The following is a 16,190-nucleotide window of genomic DNA, read 5'->3' on the forward strand; positions in this document are numbered from 1 at the left end:
ATTGCACGACAAAAATGTAGTTGTGGGGTGGAGGCTTATGATCGTAGTTAAAGAGGCAAGGATCAACTTCGGTGGCAACTAGTAGAGAAAAAGAGGGATAGAGTGGATGTGTTCGCAAGCCGAGATGTGCCAACTTGGCATATATATTGTACAATAGTACCTTGTACTTTTTGAACTCGGTGGATCCTGATTAGCTCTCTATTAATATCAAATATACAAAATTTATGGCCACACATCCCACAATTTCCGCATTTCAAGCTACTTCAGCTTGAATTCCCAACTTTGAAGTATTTTGATACGTATACACACACATAAGCAATATGATGTCATAATACGCCAGTTCCGTAGAAGCGGGGCCAAAGAAAATTATTTATATTTTCTTTTTTTCTCTGCGCGGGTCGTCCCGTTATGTGACCGCTCCTTTGGATAGAGAGGTTCTGGTTTCATACCGAACTTTGGCCGGGTATTTTAGAAATACGTCAACGTATGTATGTATCTGTATACACTAGTATTTTTCGGTTAGTAGCCGAAGTGCCCATACAACATCGGAATCTCCGAGTCATGTTTGCCACTCTGACTGATGTCCTTGATTGGTCTGTTTTTTCTTTCAGTATTTCTCTCTCTCTTTTGCCGTGAGATATCTACCGGCTGGGACTCTGATTGGCATTTGTTGCTTTCCATAGTGGGTATTTAGATTGGCTAGGCACTGCTTATAGGAACATACTTTGTGTCTACGATATAGAAACGTTGCACTTAATCTGGATGTCATCTTTCTCATAATTAACCTTAGCATTGTGCTTACAAGGCTCAAATGATACCTATCCATGGCTGCTCATGTCGTGATTATGTCGTAGTAATTTCACCTGATGCCCTAAGTCGTGTCACCGTTGCCCCTGACCTCACCTGACCTGACAGTATAGCATATATCATCCTCCGCACTGATATAGGGCTGATGCTTAAGTTAAAATAGAACCCCATTCTAGACTTGCTGCAAATTAACAACTTCGACGCTCAAGTGATATCCCACTTCGGCACTTGACCTTCTCGCAGTGTCTGACCTAAATTTAGGCCATTCCAATGATAATCGTTACTTCAAAGATATTAAAAGTTAATATCCTTGCAATGTTTTGCTACTTTGTCTTATATTCAAACTTAGTTTAGGATCTTTATGGCCTGACCATAACAAAGCATAGAGCTATGTCTGTTTGTCTTTGTAGTCTTGTTAATGTGCCACATAGACCATTGTCTGTGATACCCCAGCCTTTTTATAGAAATAGTTCTGTTTTTCTGAGAGTCCTAGGGGGCTGGTTTTGAGCTGATCTCTATGCCAAGGCCGGAAATTGAGTCCTTTACTGTAGCCCACGGCATGATTCTACCGAACAAAACCCCCCGAGGTTAGGCAAAGGGCCTTGTCTTTTGCAGCCATTCCAGTCAATGAACTAGATTTAGACTGTCTCACTCAGGTTGTACACCTACGGTTGCCGGTGCATCCAGTTTAAGGTTCTATTCGAGTCACACACCGAGGTGTGCTCAAATTATATCCCAACAGTACCACCCCGTCAAGGACCTCACCATAGCCGTAAGCGGGAGTCGTGACTTCCTTGTACGTTTGCCTCAAAAATGGAAAGAACACAATCAGAAACCAGCACGTGTGCCCGTCGTCACGGGCAGCGTTCCTTCCTCAGATGGTTACTTTGTTTACTATTTCTTCCTCCCTCTTTCTTTTCTCCCCTTTTCTCTCTTCCACTTCACGTTCGTTGTCCCTTTTCTACCTTCACCTTCGTTTTCATCGATTGCTTGGTTATTCCATCAAGCCATCATTTTACATTCGTTTATCAACCTCCATCTTCGCCAAGATGGTAGCTTGGACGCGTTTCAAGTTGCTTCTGGCCATGGTCACCATTCTGGTGACCATGGCTGCTGCTTCGGCTGGTACATATCATGGCCCATGACTGGCTGCACTATGACCACTTACTGACCTTGTCACTGAACAGAATGCCATAACATCGAGACGGTCTTTCTTCAGGACCCCCACACTGGGGAGCAGTACCAGTTTGGTGAGGGTAAGTCAAGCTCACTGTCTGGGTCCGCCTTGAAATCTGCCGTTACTGATCAATTTCCACAGTCAACATTTTGCCTCGGGCCTTGTTTGGTCGTGCTGTTCACGCTTCTGAACTGAGTAAGTCCAGGCTCATCTCCTCTATACAGAGATTTCTCAATTCCCTCGCTTTTTTTTCAGACCAAAAACTAACTTGATACTAGTCACTGTCACGGTTACCCATACCACCTGCGGTCCTGAGGAATCGACCACAACTGTTACCACAGATAATCCTTGCACCACTGGCCATTCGACCACACCTCTCTTCACGGAGTCTACTACTCCAGCCCCGGTTCAGGTCACCACCCCTGTGCCTGGTGTTTCTCAGTTTACTGTGCCTACTACTTTCTCGACCACGGTGCCTGTTACCACTCAGACTGCTGTGCCCAGCGCCCCCGAGGTGTCTTCTCAGCCGACTGCACCGGTTTCCTCCCTGACTCCAGTGCCTGTCAGCACTACTCAGACTCCTGTGCCCAGTGCTACCCAGGTGACCACCAAGTCTTCTGTACCCGGCATAACCCAGACTTCTGCGCCTGGCACCACTTTGGTGACCTCACAGTCTTCTGTACCCATAACTGCTCAGACCTCAGTGCCCAGTACTACTGAGGTGCCCACTGGAAGCAGCCCTGGAACCAACACTGGATCCTCCACTGTTATTGCCACTGCCACTGAGTCGGTTTCTTCTTCTCGTCCTAATGCTACCAGTGTGGGCCCTGCTCCTGCCACCACTGCTGAGGACCACACCACTTCCACGGTTTCTGGTACTGTTACTGAGGTGACAACAAGTCCCAATGCTACCAGCGTGACTCCTGTTCCTGCCACCACTGCTGTGGACCATGTCACCTCTACGCTTCCTGGAACTGCGTCTGAAATAACTACTGGGTCCATTACATCTTCTCGTCCTACCAAGGTGGTTCCTGTCCCTGGCACTACTGGAATTGCTTACACAAACTCAACTGTTCCCCAGGCTCCTGGCACTGTGACTGATGTGACCACTTATTACACTACGTCTCCTTGCCTCAACTCAACTGAACTGGCTCCTACTCCGGTGACCACTGTTATCACTATCACTGTTGAGGTTCCTTGCACTGAGACCACCAAGTGTGTCAGCACCAAGGTTCTTACCACCAGCACCCTGCCGGTCTCGAACACAACCGTTCCGGCTCTCGCTCCACAGGCCAATACCACCACCGAGATTCAGTCGACTGTTCCCGTTCCTGTCCCGGTTGCCACTGAAGAGGTCACTGTTACGGTTGAGATCCCTTGCACCGAGACTACGAAATGCATCAGTACCAAGGTGTACACCACCACTCCTACGGAGACTACCACCATCTCTGTGACTCCAATCCCGGTTACAGTTCCTGCTCCACAGCCCACCACTGAGGTGGTGACCACTGTCATCCAGCCGACTGTTCCCGGTGCTCTCCCGCAGGAGACGACCAAGGTTGTGACTACTGTGATTCAGCCAACTGTTCCTGCTCCAGTTCCACAGGCTCCTACCCACGAGGTGACTACCGAGATTAAGCCGACTGAGTTGGTCCCACTTCCGCACGCCACCACTGTTGAGGCTACTACTATTGTCAAGGTTCCTGCTCCTCCTGCCCAGCAGGGTACCACCCAAGAGACTACTCAGACTCAGCCAGTCGCTGTGGCCCCGACCACTTTGGCTACGACCACTGTCCCCAAGCCCGTGGTGACTGAGGCCGAGGGAACCACAACCGGGCCCAATGTTCCAGTTTTGCCTTCCCAACAGCCTACCCACACCCAGGAGGCTACTGTCCCGCCATCTCCTCATGGCACTTCTTCCAGTGGCACTCATGCCCCCTCTCCTGTTTTCAACGGTGCCAATGCCGCTGGAATCATGAACAGCCGTCTCTTTACCATGAGCATTGTGATTATGCTCTCTCACATTTTTCACTTGATTCTGTGAGAACGCCACGTACTCTTACCGTGTTAGGAGGCAAGTCTAGCCATCTTATGATGCAGCGAGGATAGTACCTGATGCGACGACTGTGTTTGCGATGGAATTTGAGGAACCCATGGTTTTGATGGGTGGCCGTTTGTTTTTTTTTATGGGATGCAACTGGCTCCCTTTAATCTTGCAAATTTTATCAGTGACTCATATTCTAGTTGAAGCATAGCTTTCCTAATTTCAGAAATGTTCACTATTGGTTGTGTCTAACTGATGAAGAGACCAAAGTATCTTATAATTCGTAATCTGCAGCCGAATAGAAAGCCCAAGGACAAAAGAGCTGGCCGAACAGTGCATTCGGGTAGTTATATTTCGGCTGTGAAACAAATGTTACAGATAAATAGAAAGTACTACGTATGTAGTGAGCAGCCAAAGTATTGGAAATAACACACATCTTTATCAAATGCACAATGGACACTATGATAACCTCACAGAATGGATGAATGCTAATATCCCCAACAAATGGGTATAGTAGCTTGGCTAAAAGCCAGGGTATCTCAGAGAAACAAGGAGAATGCATAGGTATGTGCACATGGTGTATACACACAGGACAGACGTGAATGGGTACAGATGTCCCTACCCCAACAGAGTTCAAACCTCAACCTCACCAAGGGATTCAATATCTCTCGTCAGAGCACAGATCCGACATCCATCACCGATCTTGTCTCGCAGGATTCTTGCCGTCGTGACTTTGGGCCCAACGGTGCGAGACGCAGTGGAAGATCGGGTCTCGTCGACTGGAGACATGGCTCGGGGCGTAAGATCGGCGGATCGGTCACGGCTGGTCGTGCCGGATTGTTGCTGTGGCGTGTCTGGGTGCAAGTGGGATAGATGGAAAATATGGCCACAGGCAAAGCCAACGAGGATTTCTCGCTCTGTAACAGGGTTATTATTAGCATTATTCTTTTCCCCCGAGGATAAAATATGGAAAGAGTTAGCTCAAAATCATACCGTTTGCCCGGAAGGCGGCTTTGCAACCGCCACATCTTCCCTGTCCAGGGCCTCCGAATTTTCTCGCGCCACTGGTCACGGATATTTGATCTTGAGCTTGGGCCTTCATTGTCGGGGTCTTATTGAAATCTTCTTCTCCGTCATCAATGACATCGAATTTGATTCCCCGGCGCTGACCTTTGCGCAGCGAGTCCATCCCAAGTGCAACTTCGCTTTGCATGACTCTAGCCGCGCCCTGGCTGATACTAGCCTGCAGATCATGCTCACGAATCAAGCGAGTGAGGCCCTCTCTTAGACCTTCAATCTCCAGCCCGCTCGGTATCCGACGCACAAGCTTTATCGGGTCGATGGCCGTCCCGGCCTCGACAAGAAGACCATGAATGAACTTTGGCTTGTCCATAGAGTAATCAAGCAGATCCTCCCACAGATCAGGATCCTCCTGTGATTTTGCAAATGAAATGGCCTGTGAAACATCCTTGAGATCCGATAGAATCAGGTTCAAGGCTCGCTTCGTCTGGCCCATCTTGGACAAGAGGAAAATCAACTCTGGCGTGAATTTGTGGTCTTCGCAGATGGATGTGGCTTTCTCGAATGAATATGATATGCTTGTTTGGAGGAACTCCATCAGGAGAGGCCGGTCGTAGTCGGCAAATAATTCAACGGCCGTATCGGCAAAGTTATCAATCAGGGCTTTGCCTTCATCGGCAGCAAGCTTGCTAGCTGCATCCCGAGCATGAGTTCCACGACCTCTTCTGGGCTTAGAGGCATCGTGCGGTAATGATTCACCTCGCCAGAGCGCTCGGAGATAGAAATAAAGAAACAGGAACCGGTTTGCGGCGATCAACTGTGATACCACGGTATCTGGGAGAACGATGCCCGTGTATGCTTCACTTACAAGGAGTCGCGTGGGCTCAGATGTCAACTCTTCCAGTTCGAATTTCGTGGCTGACTTCATTTGCTCTTTGGAAACGCGAATCATAATGAAAGCCGGTATATCATCAGTGACTGCGTCGAGCAAACGGTGTTCCCGAACCAAAGCCATAGCAGCATCTCCATCTTGCAGTCGAATATAGCAACGCAAGGCTTCGCGGTGATGCCCTCCTACCAGGAACAACTTGGCGAGGCAATCTGTGAGGAGTCGCCACTCCTCAGACTCGGCGCGCACTGATTTGGATTTCACCTGTGCTTCGATGGCTTCTGCGATCACATTCGCATCAAACAAATCGGATGGCCATGTTTCGATGAGTTCTTTGAATTTGACCAAGTCTCGAGACACATAGTGAGTGAGAATGACTTCGTAAATTCGAGAAGACAACGATGGATTTAAGTCAACCGGGATTTGTGAAGTGATTTCGTCGATTTTATCATTTTTTATGAAGGTCCATGCCCAGTGTTCCCATCGAGGGGCATTGCGGATGACTTTACCACAAATACTCGCAGCGTCAATCCACTTATCTTCGCTGACCAGTTGGTTGATCCAAAGTTCCCCAAGGCGAGCTTTTTCCTGTTCAGCAGCAGAAACTTTTGTTCGACCAGCCGTCGTGATGGATGAGTGATCATCAGCAAAGAATTCGCCTAAACTGGTTTGGGACCTTCCTGCAGCCTCAGAAATAACTTCGGTTAAGTCAGGTATCGACCCCGCAGCTTCGGGATGTTCATCGACGAGACGCCATGCGTCCTCGTACTGGCCATGAGAGTCAAGCCAGGACAACCGGTCCGCAAGATCCCTTTTTACTGCAACAACGCAGTCGTAAGGGCTGTGGACAAAGATTTTGGCACCAGGAGCACCTGCAACTTCCTGTACCTCCTTCGGAAGGGCCTCCTCGGCCGCGTGGAGTTTGGATATGAAAGAGGGAGCAACTCTACCAGACCCCTTGTCGCCACTACTTGTGGTACTGCGGATGCTGGCGCCAGAGCTGAATAGCCGTGCAGGGTACATGGTAGCATCCAAAAGGCCATAACCGAGAGCCCCGAGGGCACCACGCTGGACGACTTGTCCCTCTGGGGTCTTCCACGGGGGTAAGACACTCAGATGGTAATCAGAAGCCGATAGACCTTCAAACCGGTTTACTGAAAGTGTATCAGCACTAACTTCTTCCTTAGTTTCAATGTCAATGACACGAAGTTCAGGTTCCAAGCCCTTTTTTCGATTGCGCGTCCCACTGCCTATTATGTTACTTGCAGTTTCACCTTCGGTTTCCATATATGCGAGAATGACAAGAAGACGAGGCGTATACAATGAGATGCCAGATACCACGCAATCTGTTCGTAATCTGTGTTCAAAGTTAGCGATGAACGATTCAGCCTGTGAAAGTTCCAGCTTACATTGTAACAACCTCTGCAGAGCCCAATTTCTCGCCTTTGGATGTTTTGCTTGCCCTTTCGGGGTAGACATCAATGACCCAAACAGTTCCTCCCCAGCCGACGACAAGCTTTTCCACTTTCTCAGTGGGCACGGTCGACTGTACCTCTAGACTTGCTGGATTGTCATTTGGATCGAGATTGTCCCGACTGTCTAAAGCAGACTGGTCGATCCATTCTGCGCGTGCTTTCCAAACACCGGCCATTTCATCCCAGCCGGGACGATTTGGACGATCAATATGGCTGATTCGTTTCCAGGCAAATTCTGTCTCTGAAGAATCCAGATGCAAGTTTGACCGCATAATCTTGATGCCTTCCTCATTGACCCAGGCCACGTATTTTCCTGAAAGTGACCATTTAATTGTGCTTATAGTGCCTTCACCGCTGTGGATAATTGTGTCTTTTCCACTAGTAGATGCCAGGCCCATGGATCCAAGCCAGCTTGATGCTGTGGCGGCTGCACCCCCCATTGTTGTCGAGTTGGAGGTCGCTCCAATACGACCGCCAGTTGTCAGGACCAATTCACCCGCTCGGCCACCAGAGAGGAATGCCCGATCATTTTTGTACTCTGGAGACAAAGCAATGGACTGAACTGGGCGGCCAAAATTTCGCAATAGCACATCCTTGGGGTCTACTAGCGACGAGACGCAAACGTGGCCATCGATTGAGGAGGTTCCGATGTAAATCGAGTTCGACGGTATGGGAGGGACGGTCGAATGGTTACCCGGTTTTCCTTGGCCACGGATACTGCCGGTGGTATTAGATGATCGCGTGGATGGCCTGTATTCTTCTGCGGTCTGCTTGCTGAAGGTGTCTTGCTTAAGGTTCGGAAGGGGAGGCGGAAATGGCGATATCGATATTGAGGTGACACTTGCTGAGTGTGCATGATATACACGGAGGGATTGTAGAAGCGGCAATGACATAACATGCTTGACAAGGTCAGCTCATATGTCTGCGCGCGGGTATGGCTAACTTACGACGTTCCCGTTGTGTGTCCCAACGATCTAGGCACATTGTTAGCTCATTATATAGTGTATATTCCGTCAAGAATGCTGACCATTTTATCTCCTGCTACGAGGAACGAGCTTGTCGCATCCCCGTTACGATATACTGATCCCAGGTGCTTCGTAAGGTATGCGTACTTGAGGCGGGGCTCCTCGTCCTCGTCGTCCGAGTCTTCTTCTTCCTCGGCCCCCTCTTCTTCTTCCTCGGCCTCCCCTTCTTCTTCTCCGTCACCACTGCTACTAGAGCTGTGGTCATTGTATCGTTCGTGTCTATCTTGGGCGCCTTGGGTCGTGTCTGTAGGTGACCTGGTTCGTATGGATGTGTCTTGCTTGGGAGTGCTCTGAACGGCACTTTCGTCCGGCGGTGTCGCGCCAGGCGCGTCCATGGCGAATCCCTCTCAGCACCTGCAGCTCCCAAACTGGTTGAAGTGGAATGCGACAAGCTGGAAACGGGATTCTGTGGTTATACAACTGAGCCGGGGTAGGTCAGGGCCCCGAGCTTGGTTTGATGACTAAGCAGGGTATCGGGCCGCGGGCTGCAAAACGATGTCATCGACCGAGCGACTGGGCTTTTTTTGTTCCTCGGATAAACACGCAATGTTCGCCAGACCATATGTGTGCTTGAGCTGCAAGCACCCAGTATTACGGCTTCCTACGCGACCGCAGACCCAATACCTTCATGTCTCTCCTCCATTGGCACTTCCCCGACGGAAGGATTTCTTCTCATCCAACGCCCACTTGAAACAAAAACAGAACAACGATGAGCCAATTGAGTTCTCTCCGGATTCTCAGAAGCAACGTCGACGGGGTCTTAGGTTACCAGCTACTCCCACTTCATTGCGGCGAGTAGCGGTGGAGGCACAGAGGTCGAAGGATGGCATTCTCTCCAAGGCGCTCCTCAGAGAGCAGGGTTTATATCAGACTAAGGTAGGCATAACTGAGATTTCTACAATCTTCTTCCACTGATTGTTTCGGCGTCTCCAGACAGTGACCGCCTACGCCGTAGCCGAGCAATTTGACATCCGCCAAGTCAGAGATATTTTGCAAGAACGAGGATATGAACCGGACCCGCTGGAAACGGGGCTCTTCCCGCAAGTCGTTCATGTTCAGATACCGTTAGACTCCATACAGCGCATGACGAATCCCTCTAGCACAGATCTACCATGCGACGAAGTGGGCGATTTATTTGTGTTTCCCTCCGGTACAGTAGTAGCATGGTCGCTCCCAGAAGGATTCACATCATTCCTAGCAACACGAACTCTCTTGCCTGCAGCAGAAGGTGCCCATGTGGATGACTTGGAAACCGAGGATCTCGAATTTGTGGAGGACCCGACCCGGGAGAACAGTGTGATCAAAGGGGACACAATTATACTAGGGACCAACTCTGGTCACGGAGATACAGAGAGATCACCGGCGGCACAACATTCCGTTGACACGGTGTTGACCAAGGTTGCATTTTCGTCGGGTCTTGCTCGGAGTACGAAGTTGGCCGTCCTCGAGAGCCTTCTTTCAAACTATTTTGAATCGACTCGGCCAATTCCGACTCTTCTATCACAGGGATCCCGTCTTCCTTTTACACGAGACTTTGTCCTCCGCAAGACGGGGCAATTACTCAGTGTCCGAGCGCAACTCAATCTCTATTCTGAGCTCACTGATTCGCTTCCTGATATATTTTGGGACAGCCGACACGAGCTCGGCTTGGAGGGATACTACGAACAGGCTGGCAGAGCTTTGGATGTTGGAATTCGCATCAAACTGCTAAACGAGAAGATGGACTATGCGCAAGAGATAGCAAGTGTACTCCGGGAGCGCCTTAGTGAGACACATGGTCTCCGGCTAGAATGGATTATCATTCTGCTCATTGCCGTTGAGGTTGGCTTTGAGGTATTACGTTTGTGGAAAGAAAGAGTACATGAACAGGAGGAAGCGCGCAAGCAGGAGGCCCAGGGTCACCTGAGGCCAGAAAAATGACAGGCGAAAAGTCAGTGAGATTATTTTGCCCACTGTGGACCAGCTATGATACCCCTTCACTCCCGAACTTAAGCAAACTACTCCAAATGACCATCCTCAACCTTAAGCGAGTGCAACATAAAATAAGGCTGCTGTCGTGCAAGTAAACAAAGCCCAGGTGGTGCCCAGGTGACCCTTATCAGCTGCCCCCGCGCTTAGTCATATATGACTCCGCACGAGGCGACTTCGATAGTACGCCGACAACCTTTATAGCCTCCTGAGTATACCTATTCCTCGTCTGAATACAACCGTCCTAGTAATTATCTACTTGCCTATTCTTACATTCTTTCTCTGCTTCAATTTGGCAAGTCTGCTCCCTAATATCACGGCAAAATGCTGCCATCGATGATGCGGGGATCATCACAACAGTTCATGGGGATCCCCGGACCCCAGAAGATCCTCAAGACCGTTGGCTCACTCTGGCTTTCGCAAACTTCAAACGAGAATGCAAACCCCGGAACTTCATCATCATGCCCTGTCTCCGAAATAAGTTGCCAGGCCAATTACCACGGTCAAGACACCTGCTGTTTCAATTACCCCGGCGGTCAAATGCTACAGACGCAATTCTGGGATGTCGACCCTGCACTTGGCCCTGAAGATGCATGGACTATCCATGGACTATGGTGAGCTTATACCACATCCCCAGGTTGAATGAATATAAAACTAACTCTTCAGGCCCGATCACTGCAGCGGCGGCTTTGACCAATTCTGCGACTCCAAACGCAAGTACAGCAACATATCTCTGATTCTAGTGGACGCGGGCCGGGGAGACTTGCTCGAATACATGAGCGAGTATTGGAAGGATTTCCGTGGTGATGATAGCAATCTGTGGCAACATGAGTGGAACAAGCACGGCACTTGCGTCAGCACCCTGGAACCAGATTGCTATGAGGACTATCTGCCGCAGCAGGAGGTTGTAGACTACTTCGACAAAACTGTTGAGGTTTATAAGGAGTTGCCTTCCCATGAGGTTAGTTTGGTTCTCTCGATCAATGACCGACTATATATTCGGATCAAACCACTAACCATGCATAAGTTCCTGGCCAATGCTGGCATCATACCATCTCGGACGCAGACATATGCTCTTGCCGATATTGAAGCTGCACTAGAGCAAGCCCATGGAGATCCTGTCACTGTCCGTTGCCGAGGTGGTGCCATCAATGAGATTTGGTACTATTTCAATATCGCAGGAAGTCTACAATCTGGGAAATTCATCCCTGCAGGCCCAGGTCGGTCAACGTTCAAAGTTACTCACTCAGTTACATCACAAGCTTATAAAATAACTAGATGGCCAGAAGTCCAATTGCCCCTCTAAGGGAATCAAGTACCCACTGAAGCATGATCGGCACGAGCCTACTCAGACGACAACCATAGGTCACCCCGAGCCCACGGCGCCAGGCACTCCGTTTGTAGGCCGAGGTAACCTGATTGTTGAGAGACTTGGCAGAAAGCATGGCTGTATCATCAGCTACGGAACTTGGTTTTCGTCAGGGACCTGTGCGACTTTCCGGGCCGAAAATATCTCAGGTGCGTAGCTGTGCTTTGCGCATATGACGCCTCTGCCACTGCTTGCTAACATGAAGTAAATGACATCCTGCAGATGATATATTTACTCTGAAATCTAGCAAGGGGCCCTGTGCCTTCGAGCGAGACGCCCTTGCTTGCGGACCCCACGTCAACACGCCAAGCGAGTTCACCGTATGTATATCCCAGATGTTTTTACAAGATATTATTTCACGTTCTCATACTGCATACAGGCCAAGGATGGTAAGCTTGCTTACAGTGGTCACGCTACTTTCTATGCCGAGAATCCACCCAAAGGGCGTACACAGAGCAATGTGTATGCTTCGCAAGGGGGACGGCCTATTGAGATCGAGATCACCTGGGCTTCGAAGTAGATGGGCTATCTTCACTATTGTTCCCCTCGCTATGCTCCTAGTGGAAAGTAGATCGGCATATCGGGATGTGATAAGAGTTGCACAGAATTCCGGCATAGAATGGGGCGAGGGGACTGTCAGATACCGATTCCTTGGAGCAGAATAATTAGAAATTTCAAATAGAAACGCGCATTGTTTAGAGTAGTCTCAATAATTGTTATTTTCTTCGTAAACGAATATTTTGTATTGGGATCCAGACTATTTGCTCTCTTTCTCTTAGGCTATATGGCTTTCTTGTGAAGCCTTATCTTTTCCTCGACCTGGCAATATAAAGTAGAGGTTTCAGCCTACAATTTTAAAATAGAGTAACATATGACACGAAACCGGATGGAAGCTGTAGACATAGCAAGTTTGAAATAGTAGAGTACAGGCTATCCGCAATTATGTCTGTCATCAAAGGAAAATAATCCTTCGAGTGAGCCATCCTTTGTTGACAGGGTAGGTAGAGAAAAGATCCATTGAAGGTAAAGACATCAAATACATATCGCATCATGAAAGTGGGAACATATAAAAAGAAGGATAAACACCGGGAATAGACACGCCGCCATATATCGAACATCTTCAAAGAGATGAGATAAGGCCAAAAGGACGTGCACAATGAAACAATCATTGGAAAACACAAAGAAAAGGAACAAAAAAAGAGAATACATGGGGAAATAGGGCAATAAGGGCAAAAAGGCAAGAAGCAAAAAGCAAATAGCAAATAGCCCGAAACACCCGCATATTCGCAAAGTCGTTTCAAATCCCGAAATGTGCAGAGAAACAAAACGCCCGATTTTGTCGTGGGTCATTAAAGTGTACAAGGTCGTCCCGTATCGTTGCAAAGAAGTCTCGCCGTGAAGAAAATGATAAGCCGCGCCGTATATGTCGAGCCTTTTTTGGGGTAACAAAAGCCGTTCAAGGGTCCACCAGGAACTCGCTGGACAAGCAGTCGATTGGGTCCGTCAGGTCATCATCCAGGTGAGCAAGACTAGAAAAGGTCTTCTCGGGATAATATGACGAGACAGAGGCGAAGTCGGTTGTATCCACGAACTGATAATTCGGGAAACTAGGGAGACCCGAGTGAGCCAGATGGCCGAATTCCTCGCGCAAGTCCTCGGAGGGATCTTGCGTCATGAAGATATCGATTTCCGAGCTGACGGGCGCCGAGCGAGGGGAAGACATCTCCCGAGGCGAGAGAGCAGAGTCACTGTAGAGAGATTCCTGCGAGTACGTGGATTCCTGCGAGTATGTCTGGGAACCGAAATTTGATCCGTACTGGGCCATTGCCTGCTCATATCTAGCGTGAGCGAGTTGGGGTGGTGACAAGGGGAGCATGTCATCCTCGAGCTGGGCATCGAGGGAGTTGTAGGTCTGGCATGGCGAGGAAATTGTGTGGTATCTGTCTCCCGGGGAGGTGGGCGGCGTGTACGATGAGACGGCAGCGGACGGGGCATAGTTGGGCGAGTTGAACACGGGAGCATCTTGCAGAGTGGCGTGGGTCTGGGATGAGGCGATTGATGTGGATTTTTCAGCAACACGTTGACGAGTACGAGTGGACTTGGCCTGGCGAGTGTCGATATCCGGGCGGCTGGTCTTCTTCTTCGGGGGGCGGCCACGCTTGGTGGTCTTTGGAACCACACCGGTGAAGCCTCCAACACACATATCGCGCTGGCGGTGACGAGTCAGGGCATCCTGTCTAGCAAAGCTGGCACCACAGGCACAGGCGAAGGGCTTATTGCCACTGTGTGTCTTGAGATGGCGCTTGAGATCATGTCCGCGCACAAAGTGCTTTTCGCAAATATCGCACTTGAATTGACGGTCTCCGAGGTGTGTTTGGACGTGGGACTTGATGTTCTCCTTGCGACCAAAGCGGCACAGGCAGCCTGTAAATAGACAGACCCACTTTCCATCTTTGGGATCGGGGCCTGAGATAAACTTGGCAATTTCGTCGGTCGAAACACCGGTTTGCTGGACTGAGGCCTTGACTCGAGCATCAAGGTCATCATCGTGAGCAGCTAGCTCGATGGGTGAGGATACAGTAGACGGGGCTCGCTTCTTGGTTCTGCCAGTGGAAGATGTGAATGAGGCATTTGACTCTTGAGGCGTCATTTCATATGAACCCGGGGATGGCATATCGGCAACTTCGGTGAATGATGCGCTAATCGGGGAATTGACAGGGGAGGGCATTTGCTGCTTAATCTGCACAGAATTGACATAGGGGGCTCCTTGCAAAGACTGGGCTCTCTGCATCTCAGCAGTGGAAGGGGTATGGGGAAATGAGAAACTTTGGGATTTGGAAGGTGTTGGGTCATTGCTGTACATGGAATAATCAATAGATCTTTTCAATGGGGTAGAATCGGGGGTCAAGGGGGAGTTGTCTGCCATATAATTAGCTTCGGTCGGGTTAAATTGCAGAGAAAAATGCATACAAGCAGTGGACATTTGGGAAAGAATCTTCGCAGATGGAGCCTTTGGTTGAACAGAGACTGGGTGCATCGGTCCGGCATAGGCCGTCACCTGCTCGTTTTGGACCATTGGCATGTTGCGCTGGGGAAACAATTCCCAATCGGCATTGCCAATAAATTGTTGTTGTTGCTGATTCGAGAACTGCTCTTGCTGCATACGGTGCAGTGCAAGCTTCAATGGTGTGTTTTCAGAGCATTCACTGGCTGATCGAGACAAAGCCGGAGCACCGACAGAAGAGGGCGCAGGGCTGCCAGTGGTGGTGTGGATCGCTTGCAATTGTTCTTGGTTGAAAGCCTGGCAGTCAGACCCGAGCGACTGGTGAGGTTGATATTGATACGGCTGCTGCATGTTCATGCCTGGTGGAATGAAAGACCGCTCGGGCTGCTGGGCATAAGATTGATACTGCTGTACATCCCTTTGTTGATATGAGAAACCTGCTTTTTCGTTAAAATAATCTCGCAGCTGCGAGACCGTCTTTGGCATGTGTCGGTCCATAGTGGGCTGTTGACTGAAGGAACTGTAGTCCACAGTCTGGCCTCGACGATGTGACCGACGGGGTTGCATATTGTTCATGACTGGCACGGGCTGGTATGGCGCAACTGGTGTGGAGATTTGACGGCGATGACGACCGTTTCCCAGCGTGGAGTTCATGATTATATCGCCGATTGACGGTTGGGTCCTGATTGAGGTGTCAGTACGTGAATATGAAAGCAATGGGCAATAGGAAGAGGAAAAGGTGGAAAGTTGTTAGAGCCTCAAGTAGCGCAAGTCTTCAAGAGTATCAAGTTGAAATAACCTGAAGGTCACACAGTTCAAGTAGATTCTGAACTGAACCTGAAAGAGCAGAAACACGAATGTATGAAGGTTTCCAAGGTTTGGTTCTGGAACCCAGATCTATGTAAGACCCGTTCTCATCAACAAATCGGGGTGTTGGCATAGCAACGGCTTAGCCCGGGCGTCTGGGAAACCAAGGCTCTGACGAAAAGTGGGCCCACTCCCCTTGCCCACTCTCTCGATTTTATCCTTTGATCGAGGCCTTGCTTAGATTTATTCTACTTCTTCTGCAAGGGCAGCTAATCCCTGTGATAAAATGCATCTAAATGGTACGTAGACCTATAGAATTGACAACTCCTCGGTTCGTTTCCGAGGAGATTCAATATAAACAAGTCGATCTCATACTCTATAGACCTTGGCTCCATAAATAGTACCCATAGGCCGATAGGCCGATATGGTCCCCATGGCGTCACAATATCTGATATTCGACCTGTCCAACACGGGATATACATTGGTGGCCTCAGGCATGAAACCCAGGCACATCACTTAGAGTCACGTGTGGGGCTCTCTGGACGGTCCGACCTTTTTCCTGTGAGTCCTTCACCGCCCAACACGTGATTAGTCTCGGTCAGCAT

At 49.4% G+C, this 16,190-nt stretch overlaps 5 protein-coding genes across 5 annotated transcripts; 3 read left to right on the forward strand and 2 right to left on the reverse strand.

The window, feature by feature from the left end:
- Window positions 1-1,856: 1,856 nt before the first annotated feature.
- N7471_002823 (uncharacterized protein) lies at window positions 1,857-4,028 on the forward strand (the record flags this gene model as incomplete). The annotated part of the gene is made up of 4 exons (XM_057275543.1): window positions 1,857-1,932; window positions 1,995-2,063; window positions 2,126-2,179; window positions 2,263-4,028. The coding sequence occupies 4 exons, from the start codon at window positions 1,857-1,859 to the stop codon at window positions 4,026-4,028; spliced, it is 1,965 nt and encodes a 654-aa protein (XP_057140181.1).
- A 633-nt stretch (window positions 4,029-4,661) lies between these two features.
- On the reverse strand, window positions 4,662-8,772 carry N7471_002824 (CLH domain-containing protein; the record flags this gene model as incomplete). Its single annotated transcript, XM_057275544.1, has 5 exons — window positions 4,662-4,945; window positions 5,022-7,294; window positions 7,347-8,311; window positions 8,360-8,386; window positions 8,440-8,772. The coding sequence occupies 5 exons, from the start codon at window positions 8,770-8,772 to the stop codon at window positions 4,662-4,664; spliced, it is 3,882 nt and encodes a 1,293-aa protein (XP_057140182.1).
- A 160-nt stretch (window positions 8,773-8,932) lies between these two features.
- N7471_002825 (RMD1 family protein) lies at window positions 8,933-10,357 on the forward strand (the record flags this gene model as incomplete). The annotated part of the gene is made up of 2 exons (XM_057275545.1): window positions 8,933-9,313; window positions 9,371-10,357. 2 exons carry the CDS (start codon window positions 8,933-8,935, stop codon window positions 10,355-10,357), a joined length of 1,368 nt encoding a protein of 455 aa, XP_057140183.1.
- A 372-nt stretch (window positions 10,358-10,729) lies between these two features.
- Window positions 10,730-12,294, forward strand: N7471_002826 (T2 family ribonuclease; the record flags this gene model as incomplete). Its single annotated transcript, XM_057275546.1, has 6 exons — window positions 10,730-11,019; window positions 11,072-11,366; window positions 11,433-11,625; window positions 11,684-11,923; window positions 11,997-12,094; window positions 12,154-12,294. The coding sequence occupies 6 exons, from the start codon at window positions 10,730-10,732 to the stop codon at window positions 12,292-12,294; spliced, it is 1,257 nt and encodes a 418-aa protein (XP_057140184.1).
- A 388-nt stretch (window positions 12,295-12,682) lies between these two features.
- On the reverse strand, window positions 12,683-15,645 carry ace2 (putative C2H2 transcription factor (Swi5)). Its single transcript, XM_057275547.1, has 2 exons — window positions 14,745-15,645; window positions 12,683-14,693 (listed from the first exon to the last, which is right to left on the reverse strand). Exons 1-2 carry the CDS (start codon window positions 15,430-15,432, stop codon window positions 13,231-13,233), a joined length of 2,151 nt encoding a protein of 716 aa, XP_057140185.1. The 5' UTR covers window positions 15,433-15,645; the 3' UTR covers window positions 12,683-13,230.
- Window positions 15,646-16,190: the final 545 nt, after the last annotated feature.

Source organism: Penicillium samsonianum (genome assembly GCF_028829775.1).
Source record: "Penicillium samsonianum strain IBT 33392 chromosome Unknown utg000002l_segment0_segment0, whole genome shotgun sequence".
NCBI lineage: Eukaryota > Fungi > Ascomycota > Eurotiomycetes > Eurotiales > Aspergillaceae > Penicillium > Penicillium samsonianum.